General features: G+C 47.7%; 1 protein-coding gene across 1 annotated transcript in view; it reads left to right on the plus strand.

Moving 5' to 3' along the window:
- LOC105184960 (EGF like, fibronectin type III and laminin G domains protein pikachurin) overlaps positions 1–18,026 on the plus strand; it is a 110,453-nt gene that overhangs the window by 88,846 nt on the left and 3,581 nt on the right. Inside the window, exons 9-11 of the mRNA XM_011144095.3 lie at positions 10,056–10,279; positions 15,888–16,137; positions 17,429–17,718. Coding sequence (XP_011142397.1) covers positions 10,056–10,279; positions 15,888–16,137; positions 17,429–17,718 — 764 coding nt within the window. The remainder of the gene's footprint in view (positions 1–10,055; positions 10,280–15,887; positions 16,138–17,428; positions 17,719–18,026) is intronic.

Raw genomic sequence — 18,026 nt, forward strand, 5'->3', positions numbered from 1 at the left:
ATGCTGTCTCATTAGCGCGCTCGCTTGATTGTAAGTTGATCTACTGGCAGCGCGGATTGAACAAGCTTATCCCGAGCCCGTCGGTCCGTCACATCTCCTAAATTACACTCGTATCCATCTTGCGCGAACAAAGACGGATCATTCGTTCCTCTCGGTGTCCTACGGAAACTCCCGTCCGGCTGTCCTGCAGTTTTCTCTCCCTTTTCCTCGGCTCGGAGGTACATGTCCGGGATCTCTCTCCGATCCAGCGGGGAATAGGAAGCTCGTCGTCGGGCGGGTTAATTCGCGAGTCTCGCGACCTCGTAAAACGAATCTCCCGCGATCCGAAGGAAGTCGCAGACGCCGCACGGGAGCGCAAACATTATTCGTCGACATTATTCGCGTAACCTGCGGCGCTCGTGCAAAACACGACGTAGTACGACGATGGTTGTTATAATCTATTTAGGATTTTCGGCGCGCACGCGTGTGTCATTAGCATCGCGCGCAAAATATCAGCGGCCGCGACGGCTTCTCATCGGCTTCTCATCGGTATTAAAAGCGGTCGCTGAATATGCATTATTCCGCCGCCGCCGCCGATACCCGCTATCTCATTGTCGCGAAATACGGTGTGTATGAGAATCGATCGATTCCGTCGACCGCCTCGCAAATGACGCGTTTATCCGCGCAATAAGCGCGAGCGGCTACGAGTAATTAACAGCCGCGCCGCTAATGAGGCGGCTTAAACGCGTAGAAAGACATAATTCGCGCGTGTGCTCGCGCGCGCGCGGATACTCTTTTAAATCGCATGACCTCCGCGCTTCGACGTTCCCCTATGCTATGCGATCTGCACGTATCCACGCAGCGGGTGGAAGAGCCGGTGGAGGAGGAGGAGGAGAGGCAGGGGGGAGGGATTGCGACTTAATGGAGCGAACGCGACCGCGCTCTCGCCGGAAGTCACCGTATGCGGTTCACCCCGTGCGCGTGTGGCGCGCAGTTACCCGCGGATTATGTACGGTTATACGATATCGATTATGACAAGGACGAGAGAGACCGGGCGATGAGGGGAGTACGCTGGGGCGGAGGGCGAGGGGGTGGGATACGGAGCGACGCGGTGAAATTGGTATCGGCATTCGACCGATATTACTTCCGGCGCGACTCGAAATGACAGCGATTGCCGAGCTATAAAGATGCGTTCGCATGCATCAGTGACGGCTCAGCGCGCGACGTCGCGCCGGTACTTTGCCTCCCTCGGCGGCATCGACAGTTATGCCGGGGCTGATCCGCCGATTGGAACGTTTCCAGCGGCGTTTACGGCCGCGAGACGCTATTTGCAAATTGAAAATTGCTCGCGCGCCCGGGGATAGCATCGGTGCTGCGGCCGGTCTTTGATGTCCCTCGGATGCGTCGCGCGACACGCGGAAGCGAAGTTTCGCCTCTTCTCGCTGATGGCGTCCGCGAGTAACGCCGAGCGCTGCGAAGGACCACCCGAGCAAAAGATTGTTGAGGGCTATCCTCATAAAGCATGAGGCACTGGATAAGGCTGAAAGTAGGATGCCCTGAAAAGGATGTCTTATTACTACCGCATCAGGCCCCGAGGTGAATATTTTAGGGATACTTTAGATTTTACGAAATAAGGCTTTGGTAAGGAAAATTAATGAAGACCTTAGAAGAGTTTATTAGGGGGCCTTAGATCTAATAAATAAGGCTTATTAAGGATAGTGAAAACTGAAGAGGGCCTTAGGAGGATTTTTTAGGGATGTCTTAGATTTAATAAATAAGGCTTTGACAGAGAAGGGCCTTAGAAAGATTTTTTAGGGATGCTTTAGATATATAAAATCAAGTTTTGTTATAAAAAATTAATTAAGATCTGAAGCGTGTAATAAAATTGTCATAGTTTAGTATTGTTTTATTAGGTAACTCTATCTGGTTCTTTTAAAGATTTTTTAATTATACCGCAATTAAAAATAAATTTCATTAGTTTTATCAGTTGCCATATTCATTAGTCTCTTTCAAGGATATTTAAAGTATTGCCTTTGTCTTGAAATGCAGCAAATTTTAATGAAAACAGTAGCAAAATTTTTATGTGTAAAAATGCTATATTTTATTGTAAAGTATGTAGTAGTATGCTATATTTTTAAAATAAAAAATTCTTGTTGTATGCTAACAAAATTATAGAGAAATAAAGAAATTATAGTCTAAATTTCTTGGAACGAAAAGAACGAATATTTTTACTCAAGCAATAATAAAAATATTTCTTTATAAGGCCCTGTTGATATTAATTGGCGGCCAGCATGACACACTCGGCGAAAACATGTCGTGCCGCCGACATCTTGTACTTCTGATGGTAGTTCTAGCTTGTTCTATTCGAATTCTATACAATCCAATCATTTTCAGTCATTGTTCCGCCGTATTTTTTATAACTCGAATAGAACAAGCTAGAAGTACCGTCAGAAGTACAAGAAGTCGGCGGCACGACATGTTTTCGCCGAGTGTCGTGCTGGCTGGCAATATTTAAAATTGTACAGAACTGTTAATTGTTGGAGTTTGGTTCTGAACTGCTTTTCATAGCTATAGAACTAACCTAGATCTAACGAAAACTCTCTCGTCAAAAAGTGTATTATTCGCCGACTTCTTGTACTTTAGAGGAGACTGTGTCGTGCTGGAACGTGAAGTTAGCATGACATTTTTTTAATTTCGATTTTTTGCTATTAAGAACACTAAGGAACTTTTTTTTTATTTTTATCAGGAACTGTAGAACTATGAAAAATGCTACTGGAACTAACATTGTTTTTTAATCATTTTTAAAACGTCGTGTTAACTTCACAAACGTCTTAGCAGAGTCTTATTAAAGTTTCTACTCGGACAGCAGGGAATTCCTCGTTTATCTAGGAAAATACCGAGATCTCGCGTCGTTGGCGGGGAAAAAAAGCGGATCGTTCGAATGAACGTGATGGGTGAAGGAAGTAGAATTTCTCGTTGCTACGAATATCATATTCGCTTCCGAAACTCGGGAATGCCAGATTGCCTTCAGCCGAGACGCGTCCGCTCTTCGCTCCTGCGCCGCCTGCGTCTCGCGTTGATTCGTCGACCAATCCCTCTTGTTCGCGCATAGTACGAGATAACAATAACGACGACGGTATCATTTATTAACGGCTAGAGTAGACTCCATTCATCGCGCAGCGAAATAAGATGAAAATCGTTGCGTTAAGGCCACGATAACGGGAACGAGACAAGATAGCGCGATGTGCCGTTAATGTTGGAATCTCTCTGCGCGATATTGAAAGCCATGACGCAACCTTATCCATCCTTTGTGCCGCAGCCGCGTCCTGCCGGCGAGAACTGCACCAAAGAAGAAGTAGCTTGCTCTCGAAGGCGCATGGGACGCGTGTCTTGCGCAAGGCGCGTTCTCTCTCTTTCTCTCTCTCTCTCTCTCTCTCTCTCTCCTTTTCCCCTCTCTCTCTCTCCTCTCTCTGGTCGCGTTTCCGATCTCGGAATCAGAACGTAAACTAGCTCGAGAAACGGCCATAAAGGGCTCGAGTTAACGAGTATCACTTCAAACTCGAAACTCGTTCTCGAACTTCGCTGCCGTCCGACCGTTCCCGAGTTTAATTCCATTAACGTACAAGCAGAAGAGGGACGTAGCCGCGGTAACCGAATGTCGTCGTCTTCCCCCCCCTCCCCACTTTCCCCCTGCCCCCCTCTCCCGCCACAGCGGTGAATGTCGTCGTAATTTGCGACACGACGATACATTCTTGTCGCGTTCTGTGCGCCGCGGATGGCGGAATAAAAATAAAGAAAAAGAAAGAAAAATGCTAAACGCCGGGATGAAAGGCAAACGGCCGCCGACGACGACGGCGACGTCGACGACACGTTCTTTCACCGTTAGGAATGCGCGCGTCACGCTTTTATTAGCTCGTTCGAAACGCGAAACGCGGGAAAATATGCGCTCTCTAGTTCCGGGGGAGAGGCGAGGCGTGACGGATAAATATCTGACGAACTTATCAGTCGTGACGTAATGGGTAAAATTGAGTGTACGCTCACTGTTGTATACACCATGTTGAATTCCGCGGATCGGCGAGGCGGAGCGTAAACGGCAGGGCGCGCCATAGCGTGGAATTTTGCAAAATTCATCCCGCGCGCTTCTCCTCCCGTTCCCCTCCCCGCCAGCCTACCTGGTATTTTTTTTTGTTTTTCCGTAGATAGATACGCGATACTGCGAAATGTTCGGCTCTTGTCGATGGGGATAGTTTTTGCAACACGATTTACTCTGCGCGATTTACCTTCGCGTTCGGCGGCGAGGGAAAATAAATTTCGCGAATGCAGCGTCCCTTTCTGGAATCGCTCGGGAGCTGCGATTTTACGCGTATTTCGCGCGCCACTCGGACGAGAAGGGGCTTTCGGCGAAGCTGAAGCGAAGGAACGTCGCTTTCTTGAAGACTCCGCGGCTTATCATTCCTACAATTAGACTTGCTCGACTCTCTGATAAGTGCAAAGGAGTTATTACGGAAGTAAGTGCTGGTACGAACTAATATGAACAATTCTCGACTGCGGAGATGTCAAGTTACACACGCGTCGCTCTCTTTCCCGTCGCCAGATCCAGAGACGTTGTTCACTTTCCGATACCCCGTGATGATTTATAATTAACTTTAACGCGAGTTTCTCCCATCTTCCGTTAAGTTATCTTCGACGCACGAGTGTGAAATTGGCCCCGCACTTTTCGAATTTCGTATTACTTCGAATTGTGCTGCATTGTGCTACATTTGTGCTGCAATCCGCAACTCTGTAACTCAAAGCGTACTCAAGAAAATTAAGAGAAACTAAATTTTTGGTAGCCCCGCACTTTTCGAATTTTGAGTTTCTCTTTATTGCGCCGTATTGTGCGCTATGTTTGTGCTGATTTGTGCCGCAAACGCGAGACCGATAACTTCAATAACATTTGAGACAAAAAATAAAAACGAAAATTTGCCAGTCCCCCTCCCCCCGCTTTTGTTCGAATGAACCCAATTTTTGCTTGTGAATGCTTATTAATTTGTGCCGCGTTATGCGCCGTTTGAAGAAACTGGATATCTCCTTTCGTTCAGTAGAAAAAAAATGTTAAAGTTAAAATACAAATAACTTTTTCTACAATGCATTTATCGCAAGTCTGCAAGTTGTGCTGAATTGTGCTAATCGAGTACAATAAGAAACCACTTAGAGATCTATCGAAAACTACTCAGATTGCAAAAGAAATTTGTAAAAATTGATGGCGCGAAAGAAATTTTTTTCGAATTTGTGCCAAAATACGGCACAGACGTAGCACAAAATGCAGCACGATACGAAAAAATTACAAAATTCGAAAAGTGCGGGGCCAACTTCACACACGTGTTCAACGCGTCCCCCCGCATTACGCATGACCCAAAGTGCAAAAAGCGTACTCCCCCGGCAAAATAGTAAAACGAGAAGCGTAATCGGTAACACAGCATCGATTTAACTTCCACTCCGACTCTTAAATACTGATATGCACACACGCGCAAATTGTTACCTCCCGCGATTGTATCTCTATAATGATATTATGAAACGCGAACATTCCGCTGTTCCCGCGACCGCGGAAATTATAAAATTATTACGATTCACTAGCATCCGTATAATAAATTCGCAACCGATGTGTCGACGCTGAATAACAAGCCTTTCGGAACACAGTACGGGAAAATAGATCGTGAAACAATTGTCCGTCCATTTAAGGTATATCGTATTTGTCGTTAAAACGTAATATTATAATATGAAATGTAATATTATAATGAAAATTCACGAGCGCGCGCGAGAGCGGGAGAAACATTTTCCGCGGCAATTACTCGGCGAAATAAGATCGATCGAATCAACGAGGCGTCACCGTTAAAGATCAAACGGTCGTGTGAATGGGGGAGGAGAGAGAGAAAGAGAGAGAATAACATTTTTAGTCCCTACGTTGTCCGTAATAGGCGGCGAGTGGCACGTGCGAGCGGCGTTCGATAAACGCTCGCGGCGCTGTCCTCGTCCTCGTCCTCGTCCTCGTCGTCTTCGTCTTCACCTTCGCCGCCGCCGCCGCCGCCGCCGCCGCCGCCGTTGTCGTCATCGCGCCCGCCGTTAGGTCCCCCGTAGGTGCGAACGGTCTCGTAAAGAATTCGTGAAGCCATCAGCGGTCTTTCCGCGCGCCGGGGGAAGCGCCGGTGAACATCACAGAGCGACATATAAGCCGGACAGAAGGACGATGTCGTAAGCGGTGAGAAAGGGTGTCCCCCGAGGGACCGAGTTCCTGGTCCTTCGCATAATACAAGGTTACTTCTCTCTGGCTCTCCCGCGGGAGCTTCTTATCACCGGGACGTAGCTTTTACGCGGCGGCGGCGACGGCGGCACCGGCGGTAGGAGGAGGGGAGGGAGGGCGAGAGGAAAAGAGGCCAACGAGCGCGCCGCATAGGCGTCGAGGTCGGGTTAGCTCGGGAATTTCTTCTCAAGGAGCGCATTCCGGCGCACTCGCGATCTCGACAAGCCCGCCCGGCTCTTGGCAGGATATCACCCGTCGCCGTCCCGTCGTAATTAATTTACGTCGCTCTTCGCGCCGGACTTTAAAGAGATCGCTCGCTTTCGCTCGTCTCGATTTTTCGAAATTTCGCACGGCGCACACCGCCGCCGACGCCGCCGCCGGCGATCCGGTAGAAGGTACGTTGCGAGGGTCTCTTTTGAGCACGCTGAGGAGGAAATTTAATAAATTCGAAGGGGAAACGGGGAGATGATTGTTGCAAATGTTACGACGCGACCGCGGCTTTTACGCACATCGGATAACACGCTCGTAGCTCGCGAAATCGCTTCCTTAACATATTCACGCTCGCTGACGTGGAGCTACGCTACATTTTATGCGTAACGTCTCTCTCAGCGGCTCTGGAAGTATTAACAAAGTTATCACAAGCCGTTTTTTAAAATCTCGAGACATTTGCGTAGACTCGGAATAAACGCTGTAGCTACGAAACGTCCCCTGTTTTATATTCCAAAGATTATTGTAATCATTAACAAGCGACTTTTCCTTCCGAGTTCAAAGTTTCACTCGAGATTACTCGACAGACAGAGGAAGCGACAGCTTTCAAGTTACGCGCGATAAAAAGCACGAACGGGCTTTTACGAGCGTAAGCTAGTGTTGGTCTCCTTGATAGCGTAGGAAACGACAATACACCTATGGTGAGCGCTGAAGTCTCAGCTTTCCAACAGTCTCCTTTTCATTTCGCTACGATGTCTAGAACCGGAGATATGCTACGATCGCGCGTAGAGCGGAGCGCGCTTCCGATTGGCGAGCTGCCATGTTTGTCTGGATTACGTAACGCGTGGGGGCGGCAGCGTGCGTTCCTGCCGCATTCCGCAGCGAGCCTTTCCTCGGCGTTACGTTTCAGGAACGCGGCCTTGCCTCCACTCTTCTAGGTCGCGCGGCGCCGGTCACACGGCCGTTCACTTGTCGCTCAGTCTGCAGCGCGCCGCTGTAAGCGCTACGACTCGTGATGGGGAGGTTATGTCCGCGGCGGCAAGGTTTACCATAGATAGTATACCCAAGTAGTATACCTAGATTGCGCATTCTCCTAAATTCCAAGGATCGAGGTAGACCTCGTGTATAATAGAAAAGGATGCACTCTGTTTTGTCCATAGACATAGTATACCTAGACTGCGCGTTCTCCCAAATTTCAAGGATGGGGGTAAACCTCATGTAGAAAAGAATGCACTCTGTTTTGTCTGTGCGTTCTCTCTCACATATTCTCGATGGAAGAGGAATAAGGAAGGGGCGGCTGTAACTGTATATACCTCGGGGTGAGCTGAAGGCTGACAGTTACCTAGATTGATTATTATATTGGAAAAAAATAAAAAAAACAGTGCCTTCCTCTTTCCATCAAGAGTGTGAGAGAGAGAGAGAGAGAGAGAGAGAGAGAGAGAGAGAGAGAGAGAGAGAGAGAGAGAGAGAGAGAGAGAGAACGTACAGACAAAACGGAGTGCATCCTTTTCTACGTGAGCTCTACCCCCACTCCTCGCAGTCTAGGTATGTCTATGAAGTTTACCGACTAGTCGATGTAGAAGTATGAGACAAGATGTGACTTCTCGCGCGCAATTTATGATTCTTTCTGATTCAGGGCTCACAATCGTGGGCAAAGCGCCGCGATAGGTTCAAGCGAGCCGAAGATGAACTCTCTCGCTCGCACGTCTCCGCGATTTTTGCACACGTCATGCGCGGCGTCTTTAATTAGCTGCTAGATTACAGAAACGGCGAAATAGGTCGCCGCGTGAGCGGAAGAAATAATGTAAAGCGACGGATTTTTTCCCCGTCTCTCTCGAGAGTTCAATTATAGTCGGTTAACTCTTCAGCTATAACTCTGCCGCAATCCGCATATTTATCAGTTGCCACGCGTTAACCGGGTTTATTTCTCCTCGGAGAGAGAGAGAGAGAGAGAGAGAGAGAGAGAGAGAGAGAGAGAGAGCCCGCGTTTGTTTCGAGGGGCAATATGCGCGTGAAGAAATTTCTCGCATGAATCGCGGTTGCGAAAGTATTTATAATTAAGCAACCACCCTCTCTCCCGCCCGGCAGACGTGTTAAGCTTGCTGCTTGCTACATTATCCTTCTAGTTCAATATTTAAGATAGCGGGGAAGAATAATACATGTTCTCTCCGTAGTTTCCTCTTTCTCCCTCTTTCTCTCTCTCTCTCTCTCCCCCCCCCTCCCTCTCCCTCTCTCTCGTTCTCCGTTCTTCCTCCGTACACGTTTAATACATTCTTAACGCGAGTTTGGATGCAGTCATTCTTTATCGGGCAAAAGTGTTACAAAGGGCGGGAGGGCTGGAGGCGAGGCGGGATGAAATTTCACGGAACTCTCGGGGATGCGTCGGTCGCGTATTTATAATTAAGTCGATAACTCTCGATGATGCGCATTCGCAAATACACGTATAATAATTAAACGCGCTGCCGCGCTTATGATCTCACATTCCCCGCTGGAGTCTCTCGCGGAACGTCGAGCCACCACCATAATTCGGCGAGGGACCCCCGCTGCGAGCGTTTACGTTTTGCGCTTTATCTTGAGAGGTAACTGACGTACAAACAATTACCAGGCAGTCTCATTAAGGCGGGAGCGGCCCGCTTCGACCTCTCTTACCGCTCTTAAGGCACTTGAATGCAGCTATATCAAGGATTATCCGAGACAGTGACATACAGCGTATTTGCATTTCGATTTACGAAAAGCGCAAAATCCCGCGCCGGCCGTAAATTAAATAACAACAGCTGCTCCGAGAGTTTCTTCGCTTTATGCTCGACGACGAGTAGAAGAATTATTACGCCGTCCGAACGGCTGTGCGGGGGAGGACGAGGGAGAGAGAAACGTACGCGCTTTCTCAAGCGCGCGCGAGTAACGAAGGATTTCACGCGCGTTTGTGATAACGATAAGAAATGCGTCGTCCAAATAAACGTGTACACCGCGGCTCTCAATCTCGCTCGAGGTCACGAGCAAGATTGAACGACGAGACGTCTCTGTTTGCGATATATTTTTCCACGAAGAGTAGTTCGCGATGTGGCGAAGGGAGTGCTCTCGAAATGATTGAACGAGTTTTACTTGGGCAGATTAGCGAAACAGTTTAAGGAAGTGTAATTGCGAAGATATACTTCGCGGACTTTCTCTCTCTCTCTCTCTCTCTCTCTCTCTCTCTCTCTCTTTCTCTTTGCCCGAATTGTCGTTCGGAAGTTGGAAATTCGCGTTCGAACCCACGAGGATGACGACGACGACGACGGGCGTCCTCGTGAGAGTAAAAATCGTCCGCGGGTCGACTGAGGCACAAATGAACAAACGGGACGAGCAAACGTTGCGGGCGCGTCCCGCGCCGTTTTACGGCCGCTCTATTAACTCTCGGACAAGAAACACGCGTCATAACAAATAACGTCGGCGCGCGCGTTCGTCGCGCTCGACAGCGGCGAGGAGGGTGTCCGGTGAAGGCGAATGACGGCCGGCCGGTTGACAAAAACGGGCATGCATTTGCACGGTAACGACATTTCCATGCAATCTCAGACCGCACGCGCACACGGACGCTGTTTTATTCCCGCAGGTTCCATCCTTCAACGGATCCTCTTACCTACGTTATCCGGGATTGGCGGACACGTCGCTGTCGTGGCTGGAATTGTCCGTCACGTTAAAACCGACCGCGCAGGACGGCGTGATACTCTACAACGGCCATCACAGCGACGCCACCGGTGACTTTATTGCGCTCTATCTCTCCTCGGGCCACGTGCAGTTCACCTTCGACCTCGGTACAGGACCTGCCACTTTGAGGTAAGCCGATGGTCCTCGACGAACTTCGTCGGCTCTTTCTACATATATATGTACACACACACACACACAAACATATATATATGTATATATAGCAGGGATATATATATATATATATACACATATATATATATATGAGGGATGTATATATATATATATATCTCCTTGTCTCTCATTCCACGTCTCTTTTCCTTACTCTCCGTTTCTCACGACGTAACACGCAAGCAGAAGATGGTGCCGCGCAGTGTGTGCCGAGGTGTGACGCAATCTCACCGCTCGAGCTGTTCGTTTCGCGATAGACGTTTCTTGCAACGCGACGCAGAGCGAAGCGGAACGGAACGGAGCGGAGTGGAAGCGGAGCGTCGCGCCGGCGGCCGGGCGCTAATTGCATCGTTTGCATGTGCAGCGTCGAACAATCCGCGTTAATTAAACGAAACTCGCGTCGCGTCGCGCGAGACGCCGGAGCTTTTTCGCGTTGACGTGGCGTGACGACGACGTGCGCGTCATGTCGCGGGAAGAAGAGCGGAACGTGGACGCGCGCCAGCCCCGATCGGGGATTGTCCGGGACGATGACGATTTGACTCGCGGACGCGATTAATTGATCGACCATCGTGATTGAGCGAGATTGCGGCCGAGCGAACGCCGGACGTCGTCTCGGATACGACGTGAGAATCGATATCGCGCGAGTTTTTCGGCGGAACGTGATTTAAATTGTAACGCGCCGCGTCGTGATATTTCGCGGGAAGCGGGGAACGTTAACGAGCGTTAATGCCGATCCAATCGCTCGCTCGAATCGCGATGCAATTCTTCGCGATAATGAACGACGGTTCAGATTATTGGTTATTGCTGCGTGGAATCTACTGCGTGGAATGAACGAGGCACTATAAATATTGAGCGGGTGAGTTGCAATCGCGAGCGTGTGTCTGCCAATGATGATTATAATCGAGCGCTCGCAACGTAGAGATTCGTTGACGCGTTTACAAGATGTGTCCTTTGTCGGAGAGACAATGCGTATAATTCATAAAAGTGTCTAAATTACTATGAAACAAACGTGTACGAGCGATGCGTCTCTTTGTACCTTCTGTGTTTCACAGTAAATAGCATTTAAGAGAGAGGCTTTTGAAAATTCTCATCTTCGAGGTTCTCATTTTCGCTACTTTTACGTATATAACGTATACAGTTCATTTTAACGTCTAATCTCGAGTTGCAGATAGTTCGCAATTATTTCGCGATATTAATTAACGCGTAGCACGCCGGATCGTATTATTTAAATCGTATTCGGGGATTCCTGAAACGTGTTACGACACAGCGAAATATTTCGCATTCGCATTCTGACGACTTGAATATCTGACTACTTCGTATTCCGTTGAATATAATCTGAATATTGGAATATCCGACTGCTACTTCACAATCGAATGAAATTTTAAACAAATGCATAATCCGGAAGGGAGGCAAACATCATGTCGATTTCGTTGCAAGCGCTCGCGCGTGTGTGTTCGCTATTAAACAAACAGGTTATATCGCAGGCATTATTGCGCGCGTAAATACATAATATATATTATTGTATTATTACAGAATATATCTCTTGCGCTATTTCTTCGTTGGATTTTCGGGTCGCGTTTATATTTCAACGAATTTCAATCCGTTTTTCCTTGCCGCGATTTTTGTTGATATTATCGAAATTTTGCGCGTGTGTGCGCGGATCGGGAATTTTCGCCATTAAATATATCAGTAAGCGCGCGCGCTCGCGATAACACTTTATACACTGCTCAAAAGAATTATAGCATAGATAATTTATTGTCAAAAATTGACCAACTTTGACTGGCGATTACTTCGCGAAAAATTATTGCAGACTAATGATTTTTTTTTCAAAATGAAGCTTGAAGTCACTACTTTAAGAATGTATCTCCATTTTTTGCACGCGATGCACCCCTACCCCTGTAACCCCTGACATCTGAGGGCATGTTTGGTATACTGAAAATTGCAAAGTTTGACGGAATGCACGGACGTGAACAATTTTTTTCGGGGACGCCGTTTGCATCGTCGTAAAGTTCAAATCTTCCCCTTCAATTTGAAAAAACTTGGAGTCGCTACAATTTTCTTTCGTAAAGTTACACTAGGAAAAATGTATTGTTGCGTGAACCAAGATTTTGTTGTAGCAACAAAATAATTTGGTTAAAATATGCCCAATAAAACTGTTTAGTTCCTGTAAACAAATATCTTGTTTGATTACGGTTTGTTCGTATAACGTAATACTTTTGTTATAGCAACCAAAGCTTTAACTATATCAATTTTGTTAGAAATACTATAATTTTTTCTTAATATATAAAATCTAAATTTTAGTGCACAGAAAGACAAAATAGTATCCATTGGGCATTATTTTAGTTTATGTAAAATAATATTTCGTTACTATGTAATTTTTATGGATAAAATAACTAAAATGCTTAATTTTTATATATGAAGTTTAAGAACAAAATAATTGGTCCAGAGAACAAAGCAGAAAAATATATTTAGTTGAGACAATTAAATATTTTGTTATATAAAACAAGATATTTGATTGTTATTAAAAAATGCCTCAACTAAACAGTTTTGTTAAAGATATTAAATTTTTTTTTCTAGCGTACAGCCCTTCAAAAATCGTTGTTTTTGGCCTTCGGGCCAAGTGTACACGCATGTGTGTGTGTGTGTGTGTGTCTGTGACAGAAGAGATAAGGACCTCGTGGTTCGTCACTTCCATAGTAATTATTGACTCCAAATCTTCCCTTCTGCGCACATGGGTGCGCGCGTGCGCGCGCGCGTGTGTGTGTGTGCGTGTGTATGCGTGTCGTGTGTGCGTATAGATGCGTCTTCAATATTTGGCCTGAAGGTCAAAAACAACGATATTTTTTAAGGGTTGTAACTTTGCGAAAAAAAATTGTAGCGACTCCATTTTTTTTTCAAATTGAAGATTTGAACTTTATGACGATGCAAACGGCGTCCCCGAAAAAAATTGTCGTGCGAGAAAACGAAAAACGTCCGTGCATTCCGTCAAACTTTGCAATTTTCAATATACCAAACATGTCCTCAGATGTCAGGGGTTACAGGAATAGGGGAGCATCGCATGCAAAAAATGGAGATACATTCCTAATACATTCTTAAAGTAGAGACTTCAAGCTTCATTTTGAAAAAAGAAATCATTAGTCTACAATAATTTTTCGCGAAGTAATCGCCAGTCAAAGTTGGCCAATTTTCGGCAATAAATTATCTATGCCATAATTCTTTTGAGCAGTGTAAATACAATATATAATTTTTCGCATATCCCGTTAATTGCGCGCATAATCAATAACGCGCGAGACGTTCTTTTAATGCAATATTATTATTATTAATAGTATTAATGCAATATCCATTCTCTATTCCGATAATTGTTTATCAAGCGATTATTCGCTCAACAACTATCGAATGCCGTTTGCGAATTTAGCACCGACCGGGCGATAAACGTCACATAAAAATACACCCGCTTCTCCTCCGTTCCGCCTCAATCTTCTCGCAAAATAAAAAGCGACCTCCACAAAACTCTTCTGCGACATAAAAACGCGCATTATTACGCGCGCCATTAAACAGGGATATTTAACCTCGTGTCTAGAGAACGAAAGTAAGAAAGAATGGCAGGGGAGGGAGGGAGGAAGGGAGAGGAAAAGACAGAGAGACGGAGAAAGAGAGAGAGAGAGAGAGAGAGAGAGAGAGAGAGAGAGAGAGAGAGAGAGAGAGAGAAGAAAAGAAAGAAGAAAATATGCGAGTTAATAAGCGAGTCTCGAAGCTCCAAGTGCTCCGTATCTTTTATCATAATAGCGCCAAGCGGAAAGTCCAATATAAAAATTTCCGACCATCTCGCTCCTTTATTAATTAGCAATTTACTTCTGCCTGCAATCCCACCGGTTCTCCTCCCCCTCCCTCCCTACCTGCCTGTCTGCCTGCCTGCCTGCCTGCTTGCCTACCTGCTTTCCTGCTTTCCTGCCTGGTCGTCCTTTTCTCCCCATTCGACATTAATTATGCAAGAATTTCTTCTGTCGAATTGCCCTGAAGGAAGGAGCGCGTTCGTCGTCACGGCGGTCGCGCAAGGGCGAATTCATTGTCTGCAAGACTGTTCGCGACGCTCTCTGCCGAGGACTTCTTCGCAAAATTCAAATTGAATGATCCGAGTCTGCGGGCGGGCGGGCGCGTAAAGTTTCCGCGCCGCTGTACGTGCGCGAATTTTCGTTTGCCGCTACGCGAGAGATCGGAGGAAAATTCCAAACTAGCTGGCTGGCTGGCTGGCTGATGGATGGACGGACAGACTCTGGCGCAGTCTCTCGGGCGTCGTTGACGAAATCAAATCGATGGAGCGTCCATCGATATCGAGTTAACGTCGATTATAATTGTAAACGCGCCGAGAGGCGGCCGCGCGTTAATTGCCTCGCGTGCGCGCGCGACGCGTGGCGAAAGGTGCCGCCGTCGTTTCAATTATCTAAAAAAAAAAAAAAAAGCACGAGTCTCCCTCGGCTGTTTCGACAGACGTCGACGCCGCGTCCGCCGGTCGTGGCCGCGCCTCATTTCGACGCGCAGGTACAATCGCTCCGGGGTGTGAAAGATTTTCGCCGGTGCGCCGCTAAATTCGGCGAGGAGAGTGCCGGTGTGGCAGCGGGGGAGGGTAGACGGCAGAGGAAGGGGTTACCATGTAAAAACACACGTGGGGTACGCGTGGGGTATATCCGGCAAAATTGAAATACAATAGTGAGCGCGAGGTGATTGTTCATGAAAAAAAATCAGCGGGAAATACGAGATAAATTTGTTCTCGCGCAAGACTTCATTTCCTGGAAAATTGGATTTTAGAAATTCGGAGGGGAGGGGAAAAAAGCGAATCCCTCCCGCCGCCTCTTGCAATTTCGGATGCTCCTCGGCGCGCGCGCACGCATCTTATGTTGCATTTCCTCGGGATGAAAAAGTCATAAAAACTCTCTTTCACTGAACCTGAAAATTTTTTACTCGGAATTCTCGACTAAAATAAGGAAAGATTAAGGATGAAGTGCAGACTGTTTCTGAAATGGCACGCAGCCGGTGCAACCGCGGGGTAAATGGTGATTCTTTCTCTCTCCCGCTCCGTTTCCCTTTTTCTTAGTGAAAAGAGCCGTGACAATATAAAAAATTTGCCTGGTTCGTAGGGAAATTTGTGCCGTGAGTCGGAAAATCGTGAGTCGGGATCTTGATGCTTTTTTTCAAGTCTGGATGACTCTTGACGATCGTCGTCGCGATACACATTGTTAGACCCATCTGCTGCTGTATCGAAGCACAATTAAAGAAAGATATAAGAAGTCGCAATCGGGAGAAAAGGAAAGAAAGACAGAGAGAGGGGAGCGGGAGACAGAAGGAAGAGTCAATTAGAGTCGAGGTAAAAATCGATTTCCCCGCAGAAGAGAGCTCTCCGTACGTGACTACTTCGTGACTTGCTCTCGCAACGAGGATCCGTATCCAGTGATTAGCGCAAACTTCCTCGCGGAAATTTTCCGGCAAGATTGCCGGAGAATAGCCGGCGGGCTCTTCGGAGATTGACGATTGTTGCATTCTTGAGGGCTCGCTATTTGCATTATCGTTTCAGAAGCGAGAATCCAGTTCGTCTCGGCGAATGGGTCGAAGTTCGGGTCTCTAGGACAGGTCGCTTGGCGTCCTTGGAAGTCGAGGACGGTCCTGCCCAGGAAATCCTGGCGCCCGGAGCGTTCACGCAATTATCCTTACCGCTGAACCTCTATCTCGGCGGCGCGCCCTCGTCCGACATGTATTCGCCGAAGATGAAAACTACGGCCAGCTTCGTCGGCTGCATTCAGACGATCGTGCTGAATAATCGCGAGGTAAGAACACCCCAGGATTATACAGCCTGCCTCCCCGAAGTTACGCAGTAGATGCAACTGTCGCCTCTCGAGTTTGAATCTCTCGCTGGCCCTGCAGATAAGACGTTCAACTCCCACTCGGATTAACCGGATTTAAATTTCTCTATATTTATCGCTCCTGGAATTTTATAAACGCGAGATAGAGGTTAGGGAGGCGCAGAGAGAGAGAGAGAGAGAGAGAGAGAGAGGCGCAGAGAGAGAGAGAGAGAGAGAGAGAGAGAGAAAGAGGCAGAGAGAACGTAAGGTGTATTGTTAAACGTATACAGAAAGAACACGCTGAAACACACATCTCCGACAGGTCGCGATATCGTCTCCGACATTTCACGTCAGGGTCTGCAAACACGGAGAATTCTCATAATTCAATACTCGCTCCACTCGATCTCTTTCTCTCGCTCCTCGGCAATTCATCCCCAGCTATCTCATTTCCGCGCGCGCGTGTTCTCTCGCTTTCTCGTCCTGAAAGATTCATAATTTTAGTTTTGGAAATTTCTCGTAATTTATAGGTCGAGAGTGACCCGAATATAAAGGTCGAAACGCTTCTGTTCTCGCTCAAGCGAAGCTTTGATTTTGCGGCTCCCACCTCGCGCTGTATCATTCACTTGGCCGTTCTATATTCATGTTTGCCTTTGAAGCTCACCCTCTTTGATTCTTACGTTGTTCGATTCTTCCATCTTAACGAAATATTGCCGTGAAGACGGGCAAATGTCTTCCCTCTCGAGCTCTCGGTGAAATTTCGCGCATCGCCGCCGCGTCACCCGACAGTTATTCCGACAATTTTATTATTGCTATTATCACACTGTTATTGCCACTATCGTTGCACTCGAAATTTCTCCGAGCGAAATCTCACCCGAAACGAGCGAAAATTCCCTCGAGACGATAGTGAAAATACCGCCACTCAGGAGCACACATACGCGAGAGTGAGACGGAATATTTAACTCCAGCCACAAAGTGGATTCTTAATTCATACGAGTGAATGTTTCAGTCGATTAGAGTGAATTTGCTCCACTTAGACCAGAGCACGTGAAAAGTCACTCCTGAATTCCGCCTGAAAACACTCATCCGCGTATATCCAGCCTCGACTGTCGAGAGCTATCCCGCTCCTCGACGGGAATTTCACTCGAAGAAATCCCGACGAGGAGGACGAGCAGTGAGAGAGAGAGTGAGAGAGAGAGAGAGAGAGAGAGAGAGAGAGAGAGAGAGAGGGGGAGAGAGAGATCGCACGCGATTTCCATTGCGGGGGTACGTCAATTAGGTGGGCATCCTGGCCGAGGCGTTGGGCGGAGTGAACGTCGGCAACTGCGGGCACGCGTGCGAAGCGAGACCCTGCGGCGACGCGGAGTGTCGGCCTCTTCGGGAGCGATTCACCTGCCGATGTCGTCCGGGGGTGCCACACCCTTGCCCCGCGCCGGACGACTACACGCCTCTAGTGCCGCCGCCGGCCAAGAGCAACGCCGTGACGTCCGTGAGATACGAGAGGGCCGTGCCGAGCTTCACCGGCAGCGAGAGCTACCTGCATTACAACGACGCCGACACGATGAAAAGGTACACGCAGAATCGCGGCGATGTTGCGCGGCACGTCAAGAATGAACGATGACGCGTGTGTGCGGCTTCCGCAGTGCCGCGTTTGGCATTATTAACGTTCCGATCGGGCATTAAAAAGCGCGCACAGACCGGTGTCGGAGACGATCGCGAACGAGGTCACAGAGTCGCCCGCACCCTCCGGAGTAGAAGTCCGATTAATATCGGAACGATTACGAAACGGGTGACTCGTCTTCGCTTTTCGTTCCCTCCTATTTTCTCTTCTCTTTCTATCCTTCCTCTCCGCTCGCGGAGAAACGCTCGATCGCGAC

The sequence above is a fragment of the Harpegnathos saltator genome, unplaced genomic scaffold (genome assembly GCF_003227715.2).
Source record: "Harpegnathos saltator strain DR-91 unplaced genomic scaffold, Hsal_v8.6 scaffold119, whole genome shotgun sequence".
Classification (NCBI taxonomy): Eukaryota; Metazoa; Arthropoda; class Insecta; order Hymenoptera; family Formicidae; genus Harpegnathos; species Harpegnathos saltator.